This window comes from Labeo rohita, chromosome 23 (genome assembly GCF_022985175.1).
Source record: "Labeo rohita strain BAU-BD-2019 chromosome 23, IGBB_LRoh.1.0, whole genome shotgun sequence".
Lineage (NCBI taxonomy): Eukaryota > Metazoa > Chordata > Actinopteri > Cypriniformes > Cyprinidae > Labeo > Labeo rohita.
The window spans coordinates 31,641,586-31,666,373 of NC_066891.1; the positions used below are offsets into that span (position 1 = coordinate 31,641,586).

General features: G+C 36.5%; 2 protein-coding genes across 5 annotated transcripts; one reads left to right on the forward strand and one right to left on the reverse strand.

The window, feature by feature from the left end:
• Nucleotides 1-495: 495 nt before the first annotated feature.
• cnbpa (CCHC-type zinc finger, nucleic acid binding protein a) lies at nucleotides 496-3,570 on the reverse strand. The gene is made up of 5 exons (XM_051096200.1): nucleotides 3,403-3,570; nucleotides 2,155-2,266; nucleotides 2,011-2,076; nucleotides 1,728-1,926; nucleotides 496-1,498 (listed from the first exon to the last, which is right to left on the reverse strand). The coding sequence occupies exons 2-5, from the start codon at nucleotides 2,261-2,263 to the stop codon at nucleotides 1,381-1,383; spliced, it is 492 nt and encodes a 163-aa protein (XP_050952157.1). The 5' UTR covers nucleotides 2,264-2,266; nucleotides 3,403-3,570; the 3' UTR covers nucleotides 496-1,380.
• Nucleotides 3,571-4,445: 875 nt separating this feature from the next.
• Nucleotides 4,446-21,686, forward strand: raf1a (Raf-1 proto-oncogene, serine/threonine kinase a). 4 transcript variants are annotated; one of them, XM_051096196.1, is made up of 18 exons: nucleotides 4,446-4,534; nucleotides 6,603-6,809; nucleotides 7,433-7,545; nucleotides 8,828-8,930; nucleotides 9,018-9,175; nucleotides 10,617-10,709; nucleotides 11,736-11,880; nucleotides 12,087-12,140; nucleotides 14,350-14,374; nucleotides 14,481-14,590; nucleotides 16,065-16,182; nucleotides 16,280-16,364; nucleotides 17,808-17,984; nucleotides 18,092-18,138; nucleotides 18,267-18,385; nucleotides 18,469-18,600; nucleotides 19,383-19,517; nucleotides 21,055-21,686. In XM_051096196.1, exons 2-18 carry the CDS (start codon nucleotides 6,627-6,629, stop codon nucleotides 21,193-21,195), a joined length of 1,938 nt encoding a protein of 645 aa, XP_050952153.1. In that variant the 5' UTR covers nucleotides 4,446-4,534; nucleotides 6,603-6,626; the 3' UTR covers nucleotides 21,196-21,686. The 4 variants fall into 4 exon arrangements, with proteins under 4 accessions (XP_050952153.1, XP_050952154.1, XP_050952155.1 ...); XM_051096197.1 differs by having other exon boundaries at nucleotides 11,781-11,880; XM_051096198.1 differs by lacking the exon at nucleotides 12,087-12,140.
• Nucleotides 21,687-24,788: the final 3,102 nt, after the last annotated feature.

Sequence of the window (24,788 nt, forward strand, 5' to 3'; positions counted from 1 at the left end):
AATTATATTTTATGAATAACTTGTTTAAAAAAAAAATTACCATCAATTGGTTGTAAAATATCTTTTAGAAAGAAAACCTGCAATAACGACCAGAAATGACAGTTGAAATTGCATTTCTAATCACTGGATGGCAGGGCAGCTGAAACAAGATGAATTTGCTATGAAATTAGATTTTTTTTTGCTCTTAATTTAAATAGACTGTTTGACTGTCACAACACTGGTTTGGTAGTAAAGCACTTTCAACCTGATGAGATGAAAAAGTCTATTTTTGCTTCTGTCCTGCTTAAATGTGTATTACATTTTGTGCATGTTAACTACTAAACGGGCAAATTGTGTCTGTCTTATATAATTTAAAAATCTGATTTTTTTTTGTTTGTTTTGTTTTTTTAAATACACTTAAGTACACACACACACACGTATACAACCCATTTGGAATGGAACTCAACTATTTCCTATTTTTCTAATAAAAAATTTAATTGAATGAATGCAGGCAGATTCCTCATCCTCCTCCAACTTTATTGACAGTTTAAAATTACATATCTATGTTCTAGGACTTAAGTTGCAATTTCCTTCCGACTTAAAAACTGAGTACAAGCAATGATATTCTTACAGTAGTCCAAGTGATATTGTACAAAAATATCTGATTTCTGTGAAAACATTCTTTTTGCAAATTGTTGCTAATTTCACGTCTCTCTATTGTACTGGATAATTTAAGGTAGAAAGGACTAAAATTACTCTGTAACGTTCAGCATTAACAAGCACTGTTTGCTGAACCCGCAAACAAGACTTTTTAGAAAAAAAGTCCATTGAAATAAAAATACAAAAAAGAAAAATCAAAATGTATGATTTCTGAAAGTCAAATTAATTCAAATACAACATTTCCTTAGTAGACACTCATACACTTTGCTGTGAGCTGCTAGCGGGGACCAGATCGTAATGGACTTCCTGTGATGAAAATGGTCTTTCTTAAGCCTGCTTTCACTTTTCTCCATACAACCACAAAACAAAAGAAAACAAAACACCAGAATTGAGCCTTCACCTGACTTCTCTCTTACATTTGATCTAAGGTTCACGTCCATGAACCCAGAGGTTCCCTGTGGCGCAGGATGTCCCAGTAATGGATCTTTTCACCAGTGGCATGGAAAGGGGTCCCTTGACAAAGCGTCATACATTACACCTCTACCTAAATAAACATTTTGTTTTAAACGCAATATGATTTTTTTTTTTTTTACCCCTTTTCTTCATAAAGGAAAAACAAAACTCAAAGCTGCTCACTGGCCTGGGAAAGGCCTCTGTTTGCCAGCCTTTGGCCAATGAAGAGGATTCAGAGAAGAGAAACAACCATCAATCAGGAAAGGAGGGGGCGACAGAGGAAACAAGTTACGCGGACGCTTCAATGGTGCATTCTCTCGCCAGATGACCGGTCTTGCCGCAGTTGTAGCAGTTCACCTCAGTCGCCTTGCTGCACTGCACTGCCACGTGACCGATCTCTCCACACCTGCAAATCAACATGCATTTTAGTTTCCTGTACTGTAACTGTTATAAAAGTAGTAGTCATTTACCCCAAAATATAAACTGTATTATTTCCCCTCACTCATGTCGCTATGTTATTACAAACTTATATGCTATTTGTTCTGTACAGTGACAACGTTCATAGCGCGCACTCATATGAACCCTGTGCACCATGGGTGAACATTTTTTTTAAACCAAGCTCTGATGGGTCTTACCGGTAACATTTCACTTTGTCACATAATTTCTGAATGTGTCCGAACCCCCCGCAGGAGTAGCACTTCTGCTCATTGGCGTGGTCACAGTCGCGTGCCACGTGACCGGCTTTGCCGCAGTTATAGCAACACTGCTCTCTTTCCTTTTTGGGTTCTTTACAGTCTCTGGAAATATGACCACTCCTGTGGCAATTGTAGCATGCTGTATTTGAAGCAGAAAAAGCTTAATAAGCATTGTAACTGAAATACAATGAGAACTGAAACGCAATGAGTCAGAGCATCTTACCATCCTCGGTCTGTTCGCAATCTCTCGCAATGTGGCCCTGCTCTCCACACCTGTAACAGAACAGATCTACAGAGAGAAAGAGCAACTTACTTAGACTGCATCTGTCTAGAAGCAGCACTATTTAAATACCGCAAGAGGCCCTACCCTTTCCTCGTCCCCGGCCCCGGCCACGACCTCGGCCAGCATTAGGACAATTCTTGATCCAGTGTCCGGAGCGGCCACATCCAAAGCACTCACTGGTACTCATGTCCATTATCTGTGGAGATAAAGTCACAAACTCTGACTTCATTATGCTAACCACATAGCGCTCACTGCAAGAATCTCTTTGCAGGGTTACGGAGTTCGAAACTGTAAGCTCATGGGGTAACATCACGCTGGAAAGACCAACATTGCAGTTTAAATTTAGGGTTATTTTTTCATTGTGACAAGAGTTTCTATATATGCAGTCTCTGTATTCATATACCGTGCAGTCTTTAAGTTCTCGTTTATTCCTCCAAAATCTACTTTCAAAACTGAAATGACATCATATTTCAGGGACAATCACTCGAATTGAACTTTGTAGTGTGAGTTTGCCAGCACACTTATGACACCCAACTTTGGATTTTTTCCATTGAAATGTAAGTTATTACAAACAAACATAAAACTAAAAACTTCCAATCTCATATAAAGAATCTACAGTAAATAGGAATGCTGATGGCACATGGCACATGTGTCCTAGCACCAATGCTACAGCTAAAAAGACTAACAAATCTAACAAAATGAACAGGGTTCTCATGGGAAACGACTATAAACACTCACAACTGTATTTAAAAAGAGGTTTCATGAAATGCAAAACACACACATACTGGTTTAACACCTGTACTGATAATCAAATCATGCACCAGTCTATGAAAATGCAGTACGTAAGCAAAACTGCTTTCATCAAGGATACGCTAGCACAGTACACATATGAAATCTTCATGATCAATACATGTGTACAGAGATAGACGGGTTAAATGACACATGATTGAAGGAAAGCCACATGTACGTTAAATGCTACACAGCCTCAGAACCTCAGCACTGGGCCTCAGCATGCTTTTTCATACAAAAATCTCACACATACACTCAACTCTATCACTATTTCGCCGCGATGTGTGTATTTTTGAAATGCTGTGGGTTTTATTTTTGTAATCGCACATGTGCACGTGCACTTATATGAGACTTTCCCGCGCAGGCACGAGCTCATGCAGGCCTCAGCTAGCTTAACACACGTGATTAAACACACTCAGCGCACACACGAACGCTTCGACTGACACAATCACAGCTAGCATTAAATTTGTAACGGACCATCGAGTTAGTATGAACAAAATCCGTTGAAAATATGGATTTATCGCTAATAATGTGTGTACTCACCTATAGCAGAACACTAGCCTGTTAGCTGTGACTCACTGCTGTTTACTCCTCCCTTCAACACTGCGCATGAATCCACAGAGCGACAGATACAGTAGCCAATAAGAGATCCCGATTCAGAGCGGGATGACCAATGAGGATCGAATGCCTGGAGACACCCCTCCATTCTGACCAATCACTGATCGAAAAGAAACACTGTCCTGCCCAAAGCAACAACGACGTTACGGAATACAGCGTTCTGCTCTATGTTACTGTCGCGTTATCTTGCCTGCTATAATTTGTACAACTACTGAAACAAATAACCAGGTGGCGTAATACTCCAAACACAGCATGTTAATACCTTTATACACATCCTACAACATATCAGAGTTTGATATGAGCCACAACTCAAACTGACCCAAAGTTATTAATTATTTTAACTGGCAGTTCGGTCAGTTTAATGCGTCTAAAATCAAGCATTTGGTTGGACATAAAACATTAATAAAACACTCAGTTCGCTACTTGGCTATTAGCTTCCTATTTCTGTTCCCGGATAAAGCAAACCCTAACCGCTGGTCCAGGATCAGTTCTCTACAATCAAATCTAGTAGCCAATTTTTATTTTATTTTTATTTATTTTATTTATTTATTTATTATTTTTTAATAAAGTAGTATGCGTTCGGATTTAAGCAAAGCCGTGTGCTCAGCATACTACCCTATTTCGGTCATATTTTACATGGCATAAATAGTAATACAATTAAATGATACATTTTTAAGACCTTTTCAAGTAAGGTTAGTGTTAGTCTAGTAAAACAGTTATTAAGTTAGCATTTAAAACGATAGAAAATGTCTTTGTCCTAAGAGAGAACTATTTCTATGGCGTACCAAATACGCTACCTCCTCATTCACTACAAAACCTCAACCCAAAAGACGTACTGAAAAACATAAGACTTAACGTAATTAAAGTGATTAACATTAAAAATACAACCCCTCGAAAATACCCTCAGCTACTCAAATATCATTGTGTGTGTGTGTGTGTGTGTGAGAGAGAGAGAGAGAGAGAGAGAGTGAGAGAGCGAGGTTACACATCTTGTGGCGGTGACGTCATTGTCGTTTCTTCAGGTTATGGCGGAGCTGAACTCTTCAAACTTTCTCTTGTGAGTGTTTATCGCTTCTAAAGATGCATTATGTGCTTGGGGTTTTAATGGTTGTGTCACATCTCTGTTTTTAGTTTGGTGATTATAAAATAGAACTGCTTGTGAAGTGTTTGTAGAGATTTGTGTTTGATTTGATAGGTTTATGTACTAAAAAAAATAGGGCCGCAGATGTAATAAGTAACGGCTCAGCAGTTCTTTCAACACTTCATACCAGTGTAACCTATCTATGTATACGTTTATAATAGTATGTAATGATTGCCCCGAGAACAAAGATCGTTATTTGAGTTATTAAACTTATTTTCCAATATGTTTACACCCTTTCCGATGACATCTTACGGACTGGACTTCTGTTTGTTTTGAATCTCTTCTGCGCACTGCGAATCCATGTAAATAGACATGCGTTTTATACAAGTCGCGTTTGTTTTGGTATCCGAATTTTTTTATTATTTTTTTTATTATTATTAAATGTATGGACTCTGATAACAACAATACTGTTCATTTAATGTAGTAGGTGTGTTATTTTGACAGCTCATTAAGGTTGCAGGATCAGGATGTTTGTATGTTTGTTTCATTATTATGACACAATTTGCAAAACTGAAATTGATATAGTTGAGAAAAGTTCTCAGTACAGTTATGTGAAGCCCAACAACAGTCTATATATTCTTAATTAAATAAGTGATATTAATTCTCCAGCTGGATGAAGACTTTCATTAAATTCATTACAATTTAATTTTGTTGTTTTTGACCCACATAACTATGCATTCTAATAAATAAGGATGTTACGACATCAAATTGTAGATGCCAGTTGAATTTCACAATTCTCTTTAGCACAGCACAAACTACTAGCTTAACTAATATAAAGTTCAAACATGATTAGACAAGTAAACATTCAGTAATAAAATAAAAACAAATAAACAAATTACAAGCAATCACACAAATACATGCAGTAGAGCAAAAATACAAATGATAAAAGCAGTGAATAAGTTTTTCAGGTATGTCAGTCATTTTCAGGTTTGAAACTGAGTAGTCACATGTAAGATAACAGAGGATAGTCTTCATTGTGTGAATTAAAATTAGACTGATAAAGATACGAAAGTGATTTACTCAAGAGCAGCGAGTGATTCTCTCTTTTGTTGTTGTTTGATAACATTATGGACACATCTGATATAGGTCTAATGAAATGAAGTTCCAAACGTAGGTTCGGGAGGAGCCTAATCATTCAGTCCTGTCAATCATCATTACAAGCCTATATAAGCAGCTCTCATTGCACCGTCCCAGCCTCCGTTTGTTTGCAACCTCTTACCCATATCATACTTAACTGTAAAAGTTATACTGTTATTTGCCTAAGGGACTATTGAAACTTGCATGACAGAATGTAAAAGTGTAGGTTCTATGGTTTTTATTTGGTGGGAGTAATAGCAGCCTTTTACACACCATTTAGTAAATAGCAACAGTTTATTAATATTGTTCAGTCATGCTGTGCTGAAGAGGTCCTGAGTATTCCCTGTTTCTATGAATGTTATCAACTATATAAATTATCTTCTCAACTTTAACTTGCACTGACATAGCAAGATTTTTTTTCTTTTAGTTGTTCTCTTTCACAGATAACTTTTATCTTTTTGCAGTAAAAATATGTTTTAATCAGTCATATTAATCATCATCAGTGATCATCTCTTTTTAATGATATTCTTTTTATATTTCCAAAAAAGAGAGAAAAGAAACAAATACTGTCAGCACTGCTTACATGTAATATGAATACTTACATGACATAGTGATACCCTAAATATTTACTAAATAGTACTTCACAGTTCTAATGGAGAGGTATCTTACTACCTAGTGAACAGGTCACAAATAGATTTTAATGCACTCCATAAACTCAGGATCAAAACCTGAGCTGACAAAGAAGGTTGATGATCAGTGTCATGGTATAAACCAACACAGCCTGACTGAATTGGTTTGTTTTGGTCAATTCAAAACTAATCTTGTATCCCTGAGTTTTTTCAGCTAGCATCATGGTGCAGGCCGCAGTTCTCAGAATCACACTTTTTTTTTGTTTTTGCTTTTCCAGACGTGAGTGCTAGAGGGTTTTGTAATGGAGCAGCTTCAGGGAGCGTGGAGATCCGTCACCAACGGTCTGGGAATGAAAGAGTCTGTGTATGAGAGCTCATATATGTCTCCTGTGATCCGAGGAGTGCCATGTCAGCACCGCTCCTCAGACGACTCCAAAACCAGCCGTACCATCCGAGTCTTTCTACCCAACCAGCAGCGGACAGTGGTGAGAGAGCCTGATTACATCTGTGTTCATGATAGAGCAACAGGGAAGAAAGCATTTCAGTCAAATTTGCGCTACTGATGTGCAAAAAAGTAGTGCAACTAAAAAAGTATGCAGAAGAGTATGGCCGAAAGGTCACACTTTAGTTTGGGGACCAATTCTCACTTTTAACTAACTATTAACTATGATGTTTAAAAAATTTAAGTTTTTAAGTTTAGGTATGGTGTAGGATTAAGGGATCCAAAATATGGTCATGCAGAATAGGTATTATTATGTATATTATATTATGTGTTTTATGTGCACTAATACGCAGCCAGCATGCTAGTAATATGCAACTAGTTAATAGTGAGACTTGTTCCCTAAACTAAAGTGTTACTATTCAAAACTTGTTATTACAGTCAAAAACATTTAAGACATTAAAATATTTTCCTTTTCCTTGGCATGAATTTTTAACCAGTTCTTCCTTGAAAGAGCTCATTAGAGCAGACAGTTAAGTTTGCTTTACAGAAGAATCTTGCAAATATTAGTGTTTAAAGGAAGTGAAAATGAAATACAGTTTAAACCATATGCATAGATAATCTTGTGTGTTTTTGCTCTTTGAAATGATATCCACGCTTCTTTTGAAGGTGAATGTGCGGCCAGGCATGACGCTCCACAGCTGTCTGATCAAAGCGCTGAAGGTTCGAGGGCTGCAGCCGGAGTGCTGCGCTGTCTTCAGTCTCCACCAGGGACAGAGAAGGTCGGTTCATGCGACAGAAACGTGCAAAAACGCCCATACGAACAGAGCATGGGGCTTTTTTTAATTTCAGTACGTGCAAAACAAAGACTTCAGAAATACCACGTTTCACTCATGTTACTATGAATGGGAAAAAGTGCAATGCATAGTATGGCAGAATCATTTCTAAAGTCATCGCATCATTGCAGCTGCTGTTGAAGGCTCCGGTTGCTATAGAAACAGTCAGTGTCCGGAAACACGCAGTTAGGACTGCACATGTGCCTTAGCTGGTCCAGCCTGAAATATAAGTCTTTTGTAATGCTATTTGAGCAAAAGAAAAAACATTTATAAGACAGTTTATGTCAGATTCTGTTGCTGATTTGAAATATGTTATTTAACTGTGAGTGTGAGTTTTTGCGATTTCAGGATTTCCCCATTTAAGTTGATAGGACTTGTTGTCATTCTGTTTTCTCCAGGACCAAATTCACCACTATACACCAATATAGCATTTTTATGAACAATAATTGTTGTTAACTGTATCATGTCTTTACAATAATAATAATAATAAAAACTTCATATTTAACTTTTTTTCATTTTTATTATTGCTATGTTTAAAGTATTGTGGGAGTACTGCATCGTTAGATCAGCAAACCAAATCATGATATAAGTAAATTGTTACACCCCTATTATTTACTGGCAAAAAATGCTGTCACACATTAAGGGGCTCTCGCTACATGCATTATTTGAATTACTTCTCGGGTTATGAAGAATCAATGAAGAATTAGAGGTCGACTGAATTTTTCTGATACTGACTGGAAGATATGTGCAATATGATAACATGATATTGATTGTAATTAACTTAATAAGATCTGTTTTACAACACATTCTCTTTTGTAGCACTCATGTTTATTGTAAATAATTGAATTACCTTCAACCTTTGAATTGGAAATGTACTGGATCCACACAAAGCATAAGTGATCTCTTTTTATTTAAAACAGTAACGACGAAAGCTTGCTGTGTATAGTGTAACTCATAAGCATTCAGCTCATGTTCTCCTCGAACATTGTTGGCAAACATGCAGTTCTCCAAAGCCAAAGCGCTAAAGCTAATTAATTATCAATTTAATTGTCTTAAATGCTGCAGTGTGTGCTGATGATGCAGTTTGCTTCACACTCACTGTATGCATGTAAAACCGTATACGCTGGCCCTTTAGAGTAGAGTGAAAATAAACACTGCGAGCAAGTGCATAATGGTCCCACACAGTGCTCACACAGTTTGATCTCATAACTTATGTTTATGTTTCCAGCAAGAAGTCTCGTATGGACTGGAACACAGACTCTACCTCACTCATTGGGGAGGAACTTCTCGTGGAGGTTTTGGACCATGTTCCCTTAACTACACACAATTTTGTAAGTGCTGCAGTCTTGCGATCGTAAACATATCTTTTAATAGTTCAAATAAAAGAGTCCTGCATCTATTATTTATTTCATTTTCAGGTTAGGAAAACATTTCTGAAATTGGCTTTCTGCGACATATGCCAGAAGTTCCTGTTAAATGGTTTCCGTTGCCAAACATGTGGCTACAAGTTCCATGAGCACTGCAGCACAAAAGTGCCCACAATGTGTGTAGACTGGACTAACATCAGACAACTTCTGTAAGTGCTTTATATACTTTTGTGTTATCACTCCAACAGCTTTAAAAAATAGGGCTTGCATATAAAAAACAAAACAAAAAAAAACACATCAGTATTTGCTGCAAAAAGGCCCAGTGTTGATCATTCAGACATCATTGTAACAGACAAATAAACAATTAAATAGACTGACGAACTCATTCGCTGCCTGCTCTCAAGTGTAGTGATAACACTTAAGAAGTTAACTTTATTTATTTACATTAGTTAACATGCACTAAGAATGAACAATACTTCTACAGCATTTATTTATTGAAACATTAATGTTAATTTTATCATTTACTAATGCGTTATTATTGTGTCATATGTTAACATTAGGTAATGCACCGTGAATTAACATGGAACAAAATTTTTTTTCTTTAAAAACATTAACAAAGATTAATAAATACTGTAAGAAATGTGTTGTTCATTGTTTATGTTAGTTAATACATTTACTAGCGTTAATTATTAAGAACCTTATTGTAAAGTGTTACCAGTGTAGTTTGTTGGTGGTGTACTGACTGTGGACTGTGGCGTGTGACGTATCAAATTTTCATGTTGTGATAATTGCTGAAACTTTTATCATGGTATACAGTATTATTACAATATTGAAAAAAGCCAAAAAGTGTTGTAATAACATAACAGATTTAAAAAGGTTTTTTTTTTTCTTAAGACTTAAAGAGCTGAACTTTTAAATGCAATAAAGCAATAACATAAAAAATGTGTAAAGTAAACAAATGTTTCAAACAGATGTGCAAAGTGAAAAATAACTATTATTTAACCACAGTTAATGCATTAACCTTAACAATGAGCAATATTTGTTAAGTTTTTTTGTTGTTGTTTAAAAAATACGTCTGGTAATTCATGTTAGTTTGGATCCATTAAATAATGCAGTTACAACTTTTGATTTTAGTAATGTTATTAAATCTTGGAATTAACCAAGATTAATTAATGCTTTAAAACATTTTCATTGGCAGTTTGTTAGCTAATGGGGCCTATCCTCTAATGAGGTAACGGCTGCATTTCTGCTTTTCCTTCAGCACCATCTGCTGTCAGACAGTGAATTGCACTTCTCATCCATTTAGGGCTTGTTTACATCAGAGTGTACATGTGTCTTTGACACAGCATACAGCAGTGTTGTGTTTTTAAACAGCTGATGATAAAAGTATTCTTAAAAAACATTCATTTTAATGCATATTGCAATAAATAATTATTCACAGTATTTTGAAGTGTCCTCGATAACAATACTGTGTATGTTTATTATTGTCATATATCGCATTACCAGTACTGGCACATGTCTGCTGTGGACTAACAAAAAATATGCTTTATATTCAGATTCAGAAGCTTAAATTTAAATTAAGAATTGAGAAGAATTATTCCAGAATTTATGACACTTGATGTGAAATGCTGACTCCTATGCATCTGACAGATTGTTTCCGACTCCTGGTGAGAGTGGGACTCCATCTCTACCTGCATTTACAACTCGGAGAATGAGGGAATCCCTGACAAGAATCCCTAGCAGGTAACCACTGCCCTCATTTCAGACTTCCTGATGAAAGGCTGATTCCAAACCATTTGTTTTCTGTTAATTTATAATGGGCCTCATTCATGAAACTTTCAGTAAATTCGGAGTACTTTGTGCCTAAAATGGACCCTTCCAAAAACTCTTCTGGATTTACAAACACATCGTAAACCTCAGATTCGATAATTAAATGTGACAAAATCATTCTGCATGTGTTTCGTAAGTGTATATTTAAAGAATATTAAAAAAAACATCATAATAAACATTAGCCTTTTGTTTGCACAGTTGCACACATCAATAATACTTTGTTAAATAATACTTTGCTTGTTGTTGAGAGGTGTCCTGTTACTTCCAAAGGCAATCAGATTTACGTTTTTTGTACAATAGACTTACATTGAAGAAGAGCAGTATATGGTGGTCTTTTTTGACTTGACTTAGCTTGGATGAACACCACTCACATTTTCTTCGTCTTCTCCTGGTCTTCTGCAAACTCTTTAAAGGGGTCATGAAATGCATTTTTTTTTTTGTAATGTTTTCTGAGGTGCACTTATAATTTTAGAATGTTTTCCATCAAAAATGGTCATATTTAAATATAAATCATTTATCATTTATCCTCTGATTTGCAGAAATCAAATCACTGATAGACTCCCTCTGAGCTTGAATTGACTGCTCCGGTAATTATAAAGACAATCTATAACTGATTTCTGTAAAATAATCACAAAACAGAGAACAGATGGTTTTCACACTCTATCAGAAACAGTGTGAAGTTGATTGTTTATTCATTCGCTTGATTCATTAATGCATAAACAACAGTAAACAACAGAGAACGTCTGTATGTGAGTCCTTGCATATTACACCCATCACAGTTCATAATGGGCATGAATTGCAGTTTCAGATTACTATACCAGCCCCAAATCTCAATCATATTCTAGTCTCTAGATACTGCAACAGCCTTTATTACATAAAATTGTCCGTTTATATACTGTAGTCTGAGATGTGTGTTCATTTGTCACATGTTTCCATTAGCTCTGTGCACAGACTTTCAAACCCTCACGTCTTCAATTTCACCAGCGCTTACCCCCCGTCTGGAGCGGCTCTGACACAGAGACTGCGATCCACCTCCACACCCAATGTCAGCACCACAGTGGCTGTCGACAGCAGCCAGATTGAGGTAATCTCTACCTTAAAATCACTTATTTCAGTCATGAAGATTGTTTGTATGTGACATTTCTCTTCCTTTACTTCCACATTTTTTTGATTTCCACAAGCTTCATGAAATAAAGTAAAATTAGCAGATTTGCCATTCTCCTCTTTCTTTCATTCCCCTTGTTCCCTTTTCTCTTCACTGTCTTATTGTTGTTCCATGCTGGGGAGTAGCTAGACACGTCTCCAGGCTTCTGGTGCCATCAGCAGTTTTGTCTGAAGAGAAGAGTAGGTATTGTTCTTCTCTTCAGCAAGGCTGTGTTTAAAACAGAATGCTGCTGTCTTGTTGCCTCGCTGGCCAGGTGTTAGGTAGTGGCTTTATGGATAGATGCTTTTTTACACTGCCTGTGAAAACAGCAGTATGCAAGTTTGGATGCAGCCTGCATTTTGTGTGAATGAGCTGAGTAAGTTTATGAGCTGCTGTGCTCAATAATACACTTTGCCTATTATTTGTTTCCATGTTGCAGTAAAGCCTACTTTACAATACAACGCTTACACTTTCGCTTACACGTTACACTTTCATAGTTAGTTCACCCAAATATTATTCAGTCACCCTTGTGTATATCTTATTTTGTGTTCCACAGAAGAAGGAAGTTTTTAAAAATCTCTCAGTGTTTCCGTTATCTTTAAAAACATACCGTTAAAATGTTCTAATAGAACTAATATAAAACACGAACATGAACGATGTTCATGTTTTTCTTTCTTCAGTCGTAAGGAAATTATGTTTTTTGAGGAAAATATTTTAGCATTTTTCTCCATATAATGGACTGATATGGTGCCCCGATTTTGAACTTCCAAAATGCAGTTTAAATGCAGCTTCAAACGATCACAAATGCGGTTGTAAACGAGTCCAGGAAGGACTCCGAGGAAGAAGGGTCTTATCTAATGAAACGATTAGTTATTTTCCTTAAAAAAATACAGTTGAAATATTTTTTTAATCTCAAACGCTCATCTTGTCTCTCCCTGAACTCTGTGTATTCTGACTCAAGACAGTTCGGGTATGTCGAAAAACTCCAATCGTATTTTCTCCCTCAACTTCAGAAATCATTTCAAAATCATCCTACATCGTTGCAGAAGTACCGACACAGTGTTTGCAAAGTGAACATGCAAAGAAGATCAAACACCCTTAACAAAAAAGGTAAAACAGCAATATAGGACGATTTTGAAGTTGAGGGAGAACATGAGATGGGAGTTTTTCGACATACACTAACTGTCATAAACCAGAAAAAAATTTCAGAGTTCAGGCAGAGTAAGACAAGACAAGTGTTTCACATTAGAACGTATATAAATGGTATTATTTTTATGAAAATAACCGATCATTTCACTAGATAAGACCCTTCTTCCTCGGCTGGGATCATTTACAACCACATTTAGGATCGTTTGAAGCTGCATTTAAACTGCATTTTGGCAGTTCAAGCACCATAGCAGTCCAGGAGAAAAATCCTGAAATGTTTTCCTCAAAAAAAACAATTTCTTTAGGAGTGAAGAAAGAAAGACCTGAACATCATGGATGACAAGGGGGTGACTACATGATCTGTAAACTTTTGTTCTGGAAGTGGACTTCTCCTTTAAAACGTATATAAGTCCATTTTGCCTTATTTTGTGCAGTATTTGTAGGTCCAGTAGACATAAGTAGGAAAAGTAGCATTACATCTCTTTCAATCTGCTCAGATAGTTCTAATATTTTTGTTTTTTTAACATTTATGTAAAAGTTGACAATTTACTAATTCTTCAAAGGGGAAAGGTTTTTTTTACTTTTTCTATTTGTACACAGAGAGAAATATCTGCTATCACCTCAGGTGGTGGATGTGTGTAGTATGGATATAACATCTAGTGTTTAATCTACTGTCATTACAGCTCTCCCAGTGTTATAACCATCCTCAGTCACACCAGAGACCATACATAGGCCACTTCATCCCTTCACTAAATGACATTTCTGTACATTTTAAATTTATCTGAAATTTAGCTTACTCATTTTCATGTGTGCACGCTATCTGGATTAACAAGACAGCAGATATGAGCAACATCCTTTGACACTGTGAGAGAAATGAGACAGTGGGAAGTGGGATCTAAAAAGAACCCAATCAGTCAGACCATCAAAGTGGTTTGTGTCTAAGCAAGCTCTTAAACTTTCTTCTTCTGCTTCTGTTCTGTACATGTATGACCACAAGCCCTTTTTTCTTGTTGCTTGGTTGTCAAAAATCAACTCTGAAAAACATTAAAAAGAAGGGAATTATTGGATCGTGAGTACAGTGGAGAATGCTTTAGTCTGTGATTAGCCTGTGATAAGCGCACATCATAACATCAGAAAAATAACTGGAAATTGAATAAAGTGTGCTTCTGTCTTGCAGTGTGCCCTAGGATTTGTTAGAGTGAAAATTTTGATGAGCAATTTTGAGTTATTTCTTCATTTTTTCTCTGTTTGCTTTTCATGTAGGATGCCATACGTATTCATAGCTCAGGTAAGAATAACACATCAAAACATATTTATGTCAATGCAATAAATGTTTTGGCTGTAGTTAAATTAGGTCATGAAAAGAGTTAATTTTTTTAACCATCTCTCTACAGCTGGCAGTTCTCCAAGTCAGAGCCCGACAGGCTGGAACCAACCCACTATACCCACCCTGTCCCACAGAGAGCGGGCACCGTCCCTTAACCCTCAGGACAAAGTAAAAATGGTAAGCTTACTGATGCTTTGTCTTCATTCTGTTTGGTCATTTGTTAAGTTGTATTGTAGGAATCTCAAATGCTCGGACTAGGAGAATCAGGTACGTCTTCAGCAGGACTCTTTATTGAGAATGTGCTGTTGTCGTGTTGCAGCCATCAATGTAAAACACTGCAGTTAGGGTGCACAGAAGGCAGTCATTGGAAGAAAAGTCAAAGACACAACCTTAACCAAGACATGCAAAGGATGTAAGCAGTTTTAGAAACCTTACAGGGTCTAGAGTTTTACCAGTCCTAATCCAATCAGCATAACTCTTCCATTCATATATGTCCGTATCATAGAGATAAAGAGAAGTCCACATGTGAATGACCACAACTTCAAGCAGTGGGGCAGGAGCACCAAGAGCCTTTGCTTGAACACGATCATTTAGATGATGTTGTCATGATCACCTTACAGTGTAACATCACTTCGGTTTTTATTATAGCAGATCTTGAAGAGATTCTTCAATTTGTATTCCCTGAGTGTAAATACAAAAACGTACCATTGTAATGCTATGATTATTTTAGACCCATGTCTGATGGTAATAGCGTCATTTTTTTGAACATAGCACAAAAATGTTTGTACTATGTTTTTTGAACATAGTGTTCCTTGTGGTAAATAAATAAGCATAAAAATCATTGCATTGTCATGACTGTTAAGCACATTTTCCTCTCAAATTGTTGCAAAAAAACAAAACAAACCTAAGATCAGAAAGCTACAAGTTTACAGTAATTTTAAATATTCATTACAGTAATGAGAATTTAGTTAGAAAATGGGTAACCCTTTACGGTAAGGTTCCATTTAACTAACATTAGTTAACTTCATTAGTTTGTAGTAACTACATGTTACCTAACAATAAAAAATACTTCTAAAGTGTTTAGTATATCTTAGTCAATGTCAACTTCAACATTTAGTAATGCATTATTAAAATCAAAAGTCGTATCTATTAATATTTTTATTTAATGGACCTGAACTAACATGAACTAACAATGAACAGTTGGATTTTTATTAACTAATATTAACAAAGATGATTAAATGTCTGTAACAAATGTATTGCTCCTTGTTAGTTAATGTTAGTTAATGCATTGATGCAACTGATGTTAACTAATCAGACCTTATTGTGACCTTAAGTGTTACCAGAAAATGTCAATCAATCATTCAATCAGTCAATCAGTCATTTATTTGTATAGCACATTTAAAAAGAACACTAGTTGACCAAAGTGCTTTACAGAACCAAAATTAAAAAATACACACTCCAGACACACCACAAAACACTTAACAAACCTCATGAAAACTAAAAACAATTAAAAGCAGCAGAGAACAGATGAGTCTTCAACATGGATTTAATGTGTGCAATGGTTGTGAAAGAATGTTAATAATAATAATGGTCTAAAAAGGTTTCTTGATGTGAAAAAAGCCCATTTCATTACTTGGTTACTGTTTTTTAGCGGCCAAGGGATAAGAGAGACTCAAGCTATTACTGGGAGATTGAAGCTACTGAGGTCGTGCTGCTGAACAGGATTGGCTCGGGCTCCTTTGGAACCGTATACAAAGGGAAGTGGCATGGTAAGCATTAGTTTAACCCCGCCAGCTTCAGTAAATTCTAGCTGTCACTATGATGACAATTTTTGACCCGGTTAACTTGTGTTATAACACGCTGTAGGTGATGTGGCTGTGAAGGTATTAAAAGTCACCAACCCAACACCGGAACAGTTTGAAGCCTTCCGCAATGAGGTGGCAGTTCTTAGGTAAGATGTTTTTTTTTTTTTTTAAGGTAAGATTGATTGTTGTCGGGTCACTGTGCCTAGTTTTTATGATGATGGTGGCTGCTTTGTTGACTGCCATTTCTTTTTGACGTGAAGAGGCATGCCACATGTATATAGTGTTGGGACATTATAATGAAAGCTTGTATATATTTTCCAAGCAATATTGAAACCTGCCGTATTGCAGTAATTAATATTCTGTCCCTGTGTACTCATTTAATGCTTTAATGACTATCTAATTGAATGTAATGCCTGTACAGTACAGTTACTGTAACAATTTGTCACACAAACAGGAGAACAATTGTTTTTTTAAAAACTAAATTAAAAAGTAAATGAATTTCACCATTGACATATGATCAGTGAGCCATAACATGAAGCTGTTTTTTATTTTTTTATTTTTTATTGTAGCCATTGTTATCTTTTGGTTTTGTGTCTGTCAACTTCCCAAGAAAAAAGAATAAATAACATTTATTTAAATAGAAAAAGAGATAATCAGGCTTGATAGTATTACGTGGTTAAGAAACATGTGACAGTTTGACTAAAAACTATATGATGATCAGAGTTGGGTATATACTTTTTTTAAAGATGCCAGCAACATTTTTGATCATTTTTACAACACTTTCATGGCCCCATGAATATTTAGCTGTATAAATACTTGAACATGCAAAGGGTTGAAAAGACAGAACAGAGCATTTAAAAAATATTTAAAAACAAACAGAAAAAAAAAATAAATAAAAAGTCGCAATTATTTTATTTTATAAATAAAATTATTTTATTCAGAAAATAAGCCTTTTTTTCCTCAGCATTGGACTTTGTAACTCACATTTGCAAGTTTATATCTCACAATTCTCACCAAAAAAAAAAAAAAAATATATATATATATATATATATATATATATATATATAATTGCAAGAAAGAAAAACTGAATTGTGAAGAAAAAGTCAGAATTGACAGAAGTTTTTATCTCACAGATCTGAGTTTATCTCTCGCAACTGTGAAATTATATCCTGCAGTTCTGACTTTGTAACTCACAACTGCATGAGTTGGCAATTCTGCAGTTACAGTCTATATAAGAAATATTTGTGTGCAAAATAATTTCCCAATGTTCATATTACTAAATGTTTGTTTATTATGAACCTTCATATCTTATTGTGAATACTTTTTGTTTTCACGCAGTAATGTATAAATTATCAGACAATGAAAACTTTTTGCCAAGATGAAGTGACCAAGAGCAGTCTGATCTAGTCTAGATACTGTGAAGTGTGCAAGCATCGTACTCACACATGAGAAAAATTGTGATGCCACATAAAAACGGCCACATCTGTACCATGATTTAAGATTTTGGTCATTTCGTTGACCCCTGTTGCACTGCATAAGAGTGTTTTTGCATTTGATGGATGTGAATTTTTGTGTTCTGCTGTCAACAGGAAAACCCGACATGTCAACATCCTTTTGTTCATGGGCTACATGACAAAAGACAATCTTGCGATTGTAACGCAGTGGTGTGAAGGCAGCAGTCTCTACAAACACCTCCACATGCAAGAAACCAACTTCCAGATGTTTCAGCTGATAGATATCGCCAGACAGACCGCTCAGGGCATGGAGTGAGTTTCACGGCCTGTGACTGATGGATGTGTTTTCATTCAGTGTGTATAACTTAATTGTATATTTCTCAACAATCATTTATCATGTTTTTTTTTTTTCCTGACAGCTATCTGCATGCAAAAAACATCATCCACCGTGACATGAAATCAAACAGTATCCTTTTTTATGAAGCGTCTAATTTCATTCTGTTCTTTAGAGTTTTGAGAGCAGATAGGATAGGTGGACAAGCCTTAATGCAGACTTCCAAAAGCTAATAGACTTTGACTTTAACTCAAGCACAGACATCTTCTTACATGAAGGTCTGACAGTGAAGATCGGGGATTTTGGACTGGCCACTGTGAAAGCCAGGTGGAGCGGTTCTCAACAGGTGGAACAAACGTCAGGATCTATTTTGTGGATGGTCAGTGAATTACTTAATATCTCAGATTCTGAAGAATCATCTGTCATTGAGCTTTACCCACATTTATGCTCTTTACCCCTCAGGCACCTGAGGTGATCCGGATGCAGGACAACAACCCTTACAGTTTCCAATCAGATGTGTATTCTTATGGCATTGTGCTGTTTGAATTAATGACAGGGGAGTTGCCCTACTCACAGATAGCAAACCGAGATCAGGTAACACGCACAAATCTGAAGGGCTGCAAAACAAGCTGTTCATAGTCGAGGCACATGGTTTACCAAAGTCATTAATGTTATACTAATGTTATACTAATAGTTCACTTCATATATTACATGTATCTGCAATTGTAGAGGGCAACACTTAGTGAATGCTTCACAAGCCATTCGGTAAGCAAGAGGCTAATCTGAGGCTAATGGTTTATCCAGCATGACTGTGCATGCATCTGTCAACATGCATGCAGTATCTCTCCCAGTCTGACCACAGGCGTGTTTTGTGGCGCCTCTGGACTAAATTTAGACACGTAAACAGGGCCACAGAGACTCCAGACCACGCATTGGGCTCACACCCTAACCCCTGCCCTGTGTGTGTGTGTGGCCCTGACAGACAGCACACATTCATTCTGTATCATTTCGCAATGACTGCCTCAGTAGTTGGGTGAATCTCACACAAAATGTCCAGCTCCTGTTGTCTAGAAAATAATGTCACATAAAAAAAAAAATAAAAAAAAATGGAATATAGAAAGATAGAATGGACTTTTTCTTCTGCTGCTGATTTTTGATCAAAATGTGACTGGAATGGGTTTTTGAGAGATTTATCAGTTTTATATCAAGGTTATGACAAAGTTTAGTCTATTGTCAGTAAGTATTATTTAAACAAGTCCCACAATAAAAGACTGTGCTGCTGTGTTTTTAGTAGCAAATATTTAATTGCATACACTTTATTGCATATAAATCTGTGCTTTCTTAAGCTTTGTACTTACTGTTTATTTTTCCTTCAGATTATTTACATGGTTGGTCGGGGATATCTGTCTCCAGACCTCAGTAAGCTCTATAAGAGTTGTCCTAAAGCCATGAAGAGACTGGTGGCTGACTGTATCAAGAAGTCAAAGGACGAGAGGCCTCTTTTCCCGCAGGTGTGTTTGTTTTCCTTTAACAGATCATCTAAGTGAACGTGCATGACACAAAATCAGTTATAGTGTTGCTGCTTTTGTTCTCCAGCATGCTTGGCATAGACAAAAACGTCCAAAATCACTTTCTTTTGTTATTATATTAAAATATAATTACTATATTAAAAGTAATTAGTACCATCACAATAATATTCAGGGGGGGGGTTTTTATCATGAAGAAAACTGAAGCTACCTCTCTTTTTGGTGCACATAATAAAATTGCAGTGCACAGTCTGTTGGCATTATAGAGTATATTTTAAATAGTATGCAAATACTTATTGGTAAGTAATGCAAGTACATAAAAAGACTCCATATAAACTGTATGTAGTGGTATTAAAAGGATTAAAATTGTTTCTCAATACTCGGTTCTGATTGGCTGGAAGATGTGTGAATGCACAGGGAGTCTTTTTTTTTATATATATATAAATTCATAGTAAAAAACATATTAACTGATATAATGATAATGTACCAAATGATAACCACCAAAAATAGGTGGTGATGAAATTGTTACATGATGAACCAAAGCTCAAGGAGGAAGGAAATACTTCTATAGATATATATATAGAAGGTGCACAGTGTCATTCAGTGAAACACCATCATGGTAACACACATGATGCTGAAATAATGCAATAAACATTAATTTAACAAGATTAGATGTTAGATAAAACCATAATGTAGACATCTGATGAGGAAAACTAAGAAGAAACATGATTATTTCAATTAAAAAAACATCAGATGTTAAGTGTCAATTCTGGGAATGTCAATATATACGTGTTTTCACTGTAAGTTATACAATGACGACTTCTTATTCACTGCCAAAAACTGTGATTTTAACAGTACTTTATCACAATTATGTACCATATGTAGTACAGAAGCTTACTGTTAACCAATTAACAGGTTTTTACTGTAGTATTTTTAGAATCTTTTAGTGTTAACTGGAAACCGAGTTTCCAGTTGCGATTTAAATAGGATTTCAAACAACATATCTTGATATCATAGCTTGATATGTATTTGTGAATTTTTTTATTTATTTTTTGCCATTCACACTTGCTAATTATGATTACAATTGGATATTCATTAAAAAGGATTTGGACTGACAGTCTGAACAAAACATATTAGTAGAGATGGTCTGCACAATCTCTTTCTTTGTCTCATTCATTTAAACTCATTCAAATAAATGTGATGTTATTGCAATACTTCATTTAGAATTCTACATGTAAGGACCCTCAGATAAAGTAGCTATAAATGAACTTCTTAAGCTCTTATCTGTCCAGTCAAATTTTAATTCACGATTTTAATGCACTCGCTTTCACATCAGGTTGGTCTTTACCTCCACATTGTGCATTAAAATGGTTTATTACAGCACTGTTGAATGCTTGATAAACTCGATAATGTAGTTAAATGAACGGTATTTTTTGAGAGCCGTAGCAGATGTAGATAATAACGCACACTTGTTTGCTTTCTTTCTCAACATCCTTGTGCTCTTCCTGTCATGTGTGCACAGATTCTGTCCTCCATTGAGCTGCTGCAGCATTCACTGCCGAAAATCAACCGCAGCGCCTCTGAACCCTCGCTGCACAGAGCGTCCCAGAGTGAAGACATCAACTCCTTCACACTCACCTCCATGAAGCTGCCTGTCTTTTAGAGGCCAAATACTATTGCTTTGTGCTGCTACAATGCCATTTATAGAATGTGTGACTGATAAAATGAATGACTGAAACTGTGCAAGAGTTGCAAACCAGAATAAGAAGGGAACTCTTGAAATTTCAACTGGAGAGCTCCATTCATAGCTGATGTTGATCTCTGAAATGAAGGCTGTTTCCTGTGTTTGCAAGCCAGTGACAGATGCACTTTGACAACATGATTATAAGTAAACAAACCCTCAGTTTTATGTGTCTGAAAAGATGTTGCCCTCGATGCTCAAAGGGCGATAGTGTTCGAATATTATATACACAAAAAGAGCTTCATGATTTAGTCAGTATTGAGCTGTCATTGAACGCTATTCATTAGTAAGATGCGATGTAGTCTTACACAATTTAAGCTCTATTTTGTGATGTCAAGCATTTTGAAGGTGTTATTGACTCAGAGTACATACTGTTAATCAATTATTTTAATAAAATTAAGTTAAATACCCTTTCCTGTATGTCTTCTTTTTCTGTGTGAATTGCAGCCTTATGTTAAACTGCTTTAATTTTTTTTCTTTTTCCACATCAATCTAAACTTCATGCACCACAATGACAAAGCAAAATAAATAAATACAAATAATTGCATAAATATTCATACACTATTGTGTGACACTGGAAATTTAGCTCAGAAACATCACATTTTCACTGGATCATATTTGAGATGTTTATACACTTTGATTGTTGTTAATCTGACAAATTTAGCTGATTGGACATGATTTGGAAAGGCACACGCTTGTCTACATAAGGTCTAATAGCTAAAAAAAAAAAAGCATAACAGAACAAATTTCAAATTCAACCTCAATTCTAAGCGTCCAGATACCAAATGTCATTGGTATGTTTGACCAGTGATGTTTGCATGTTTGAGGCGTAGCTTGATGTGGGGGAAAAAGTCATTTTAAGCAGTTTAACATAAGGCTGCAACATAATAAAATGAGGGGAAAATGAAGGGATTTTAATACTTTCACAAGGCACTTTATATTCCACAATAAAAATAATGACTGTTACAGGATTACTGTTACTGTACATAATTATCTTGATCAAAGGTTTATTTACAGTTATTTAATTATAACGGCTGTTGCCTTCTTGAGCATAAATGACTGCTGTCAGTTTTTTGTAAGTTGCATGTGAAGTGGCCAAAGATCATTATCCTATAACCACCGTGAGTAAAACCGCAAATGTGCAGAGCATGCTGGGAAATATAAAATAAAAAATTACTGGACTTGGAGGATAGTTGTCAACCGTTAGCAGTTAATGTTTAAGACAACATGAAGAAGACATTAAGAGTTGTAAACTTGAACAGCAAAATTTGTGTACATTTAGTAAATATAATAGTGAATATTAAAACTATATGTTCAATTGTACATAACCTATTTAGTTAAAATTATGCACAGAGCTGTTCATGCAGTGACTAAGGAATGTACAAGAAGGACGTTACTTAATCACAGTTCACATTAATGTTGTGCAACTCAGCTTGGGCTGTCTTGAGCAAAACTGATGACATTTCTAGCTGTCTAAACTGGCAGCAACTATTGCTGTCAGTCACATAAACATGTCCAAGTTGTGTAACATTTGCAGCTACAGTTTGGTGTAACCTCAAATGTTAACTAATCAGCAATGATAAAAAGACTTACTACAACTCTTATATGTTACAATTTGTGTATGATAAATTGTACTGTATGATGAATATTATTAGCTCTTAAGAGAAAATCGCTAGTGATTTTCCAAGTCACTCTGATTAAATGCAAGTATAAATTACAGTTTTTCTCAAATGCTAAAACACAAAAGCCAATCCTCTAAACCAAATGACCAGTTGTCTAAACACATTTACTAAATCTAGCCATCATTTTCCAATATCATGAACACATTTCACATGAAGACACAATTCACAAAACACAATCCTCCGTTCTCATAAATCTAAACACATTTTTCCTTGCTAAAACACAAGTTGCAAAAGAACTCTGCTCATATTCTCAAATGAAAGCTCATGTGATGCAAAATGCTTGCCACAGTCAGCAATATTTGAACACAATGAACACACCTGGCGTCATTCATTACACACAACGACTCAAAATTGAAGACACTTGTTGTTAATGCTGTGACCACATGTATAAAGGCAAGTTCAGAGTGCACAGTTTGCTGAAGATTCCTAACAAGCACAATGGATGAAGGCAGAGTCAGGGGAAGAGGAATTTGAGTCAGAGGAGGGAGAAGAGCTGGCCATGGAAGAAGAGGAGCAGGCCAACGAGGAAGAGGAGTTCAAATCAGAGGAGGAAGAGGAGGAGGCCAACAAGGGAGAGGAGAAGGTCCAGGAGGGAGAGCAAGACAACCTCGCACCATCATTACGGACAAGATGCGAGCAACAGTCATTGACCATGTCATTGTCCATTGCATGACAATGGCTGAAGCAGGACTAAGAGTCCGTCCAAACCTGAGTAGGTTCACCGTGGCCACCATTATCAGGGCATTCAGACAACACAACAGGTATTGTACTCTATTGCTTTCTTCGTCACAATACAGTTTTACAAGCCTGTGAAAGTAGTCTATTGGTTTCAAATCAGTTGTTATTGTAAAACATGTCAATTGACAACACGTTTCTTTCTTTAGAGTTGAAAGAATGCCACATAGAGGTGGGAGGGTTGCCTTATTTACAGCGGCACAAGAAACCCTCATTGTGGATATGGTTCGTGAGAACAACCTCATCAGACTCCGGGAGATCAGAGACAAAGTCATTGCCGATAATGTCAACTTTGAGAGCATTGATGATGTCAGCTTGGCCACAATAGACCGAGTTCTCCGGCGCCAAAAGATGCGGATGAAACAGGTCTATAGGGTTCCCTTTGAGCGCAACTCTGCGCGACACAAAGACCTACGTTACGAGTATGTGCAAGTAAGTATACATCCATGTTCACAGTACAGTTAGTAGACATACTGTGTTGCTCAGTGGCCTACATTACTTCTCATGAGTACCTCTTCCTGGATGAGGCTGGCTTCAACCTGCAGAAACGAAGGCAAAGAGGCCATAACATCATTGGCCAAAGAGCCATCACTGAGGTTCCTGGCCAACGGGGGGGTAATATTACTCTTTGTGCGGCCATGGGTTCGGAGGGGCTTGTCCACCGGCATGCTGTCCTTGGGTCTTACAACACCCAACATCTCCTCACCTTCCTAGAGGAGCTAAGAGACATCCTCCTGGACCACCAACAACACCATCCTGGGCCCGCACATCACATTTATGTGATCATTTGGGACCATGTCCGCTTCCACAGAACAAACCAAATCAGAGAGTGGTTCACCACCAACAGTAACCAGTTTTTAAACGTCTGTCTGCCACCCTACTCCCCTTTCCTGAACCCTTCTTCTCATCGTGGAGATGGATGGTTTATGACAGACAACCATACACTAGAGAGAACCTCCTAAGGGCAATGGAGCTGGCCTGTGTTGACATCCCAGTGGAGGCCTTCCAAGGATGGATTCGCCATTCCAGGGCGTTTTTCCCGCGGTGCCTGGCAAGAGACAATATAGCCTGCGATGTGGATGAGTTGATGTGGCCCGA

What these genes read in the sequence shown, in the direction of transcription:
- cnbpa (XM_051096200.1), bottom strand. Translation starts at nt 2,263, where the DNA reads ATGGACATGAGTACCAGTGAGTGCTTTGGATGTGGCCGCTCCGGACAC. An exon ending in TTGCGAACAGACCGAGGATG is followed by an intron (nt 1,927 to 2,010) that starts GTAAGATGCTCT and finishes CTTCAAATACAG; the next exon opens with CATGCTACAATTGCCACAGG. An exon ending in GACAAAGTGAAATGTTACCG is followed by an intron (nt 1,499 to 1,727) that starts GTAAGACCCATC and finishes GTTGATTTGCAG; the next exon opens with GTGTGGAGAGATCGGTCACG.
- raf1a (XM_051096196.1), top strand. Translation starts at nt 6,627, where the DNA reads ATGGAGCAGCTTCAGGGAGCGTGGAGATCCGTCACCAACGGTCTGGGA. An exon ending in AGTTTTGTCTGAAGAGAAGA is followed by an intron (nt 12,141 to 14,349) that starts GTAGGTATTGTT and finishes CTTTTCATGTAG; the next exon opens with GATGCCATACGTATTCATAG. An exon ending in ATACAAAGGGAAGTGGCATG is followed by an intron (nt 16,183 to 16,279) that starts GTAAGCATTAGT and finishes AACACGCTGTAG; the next exon opens with GTGATGTGGCTGTGAAGGTA.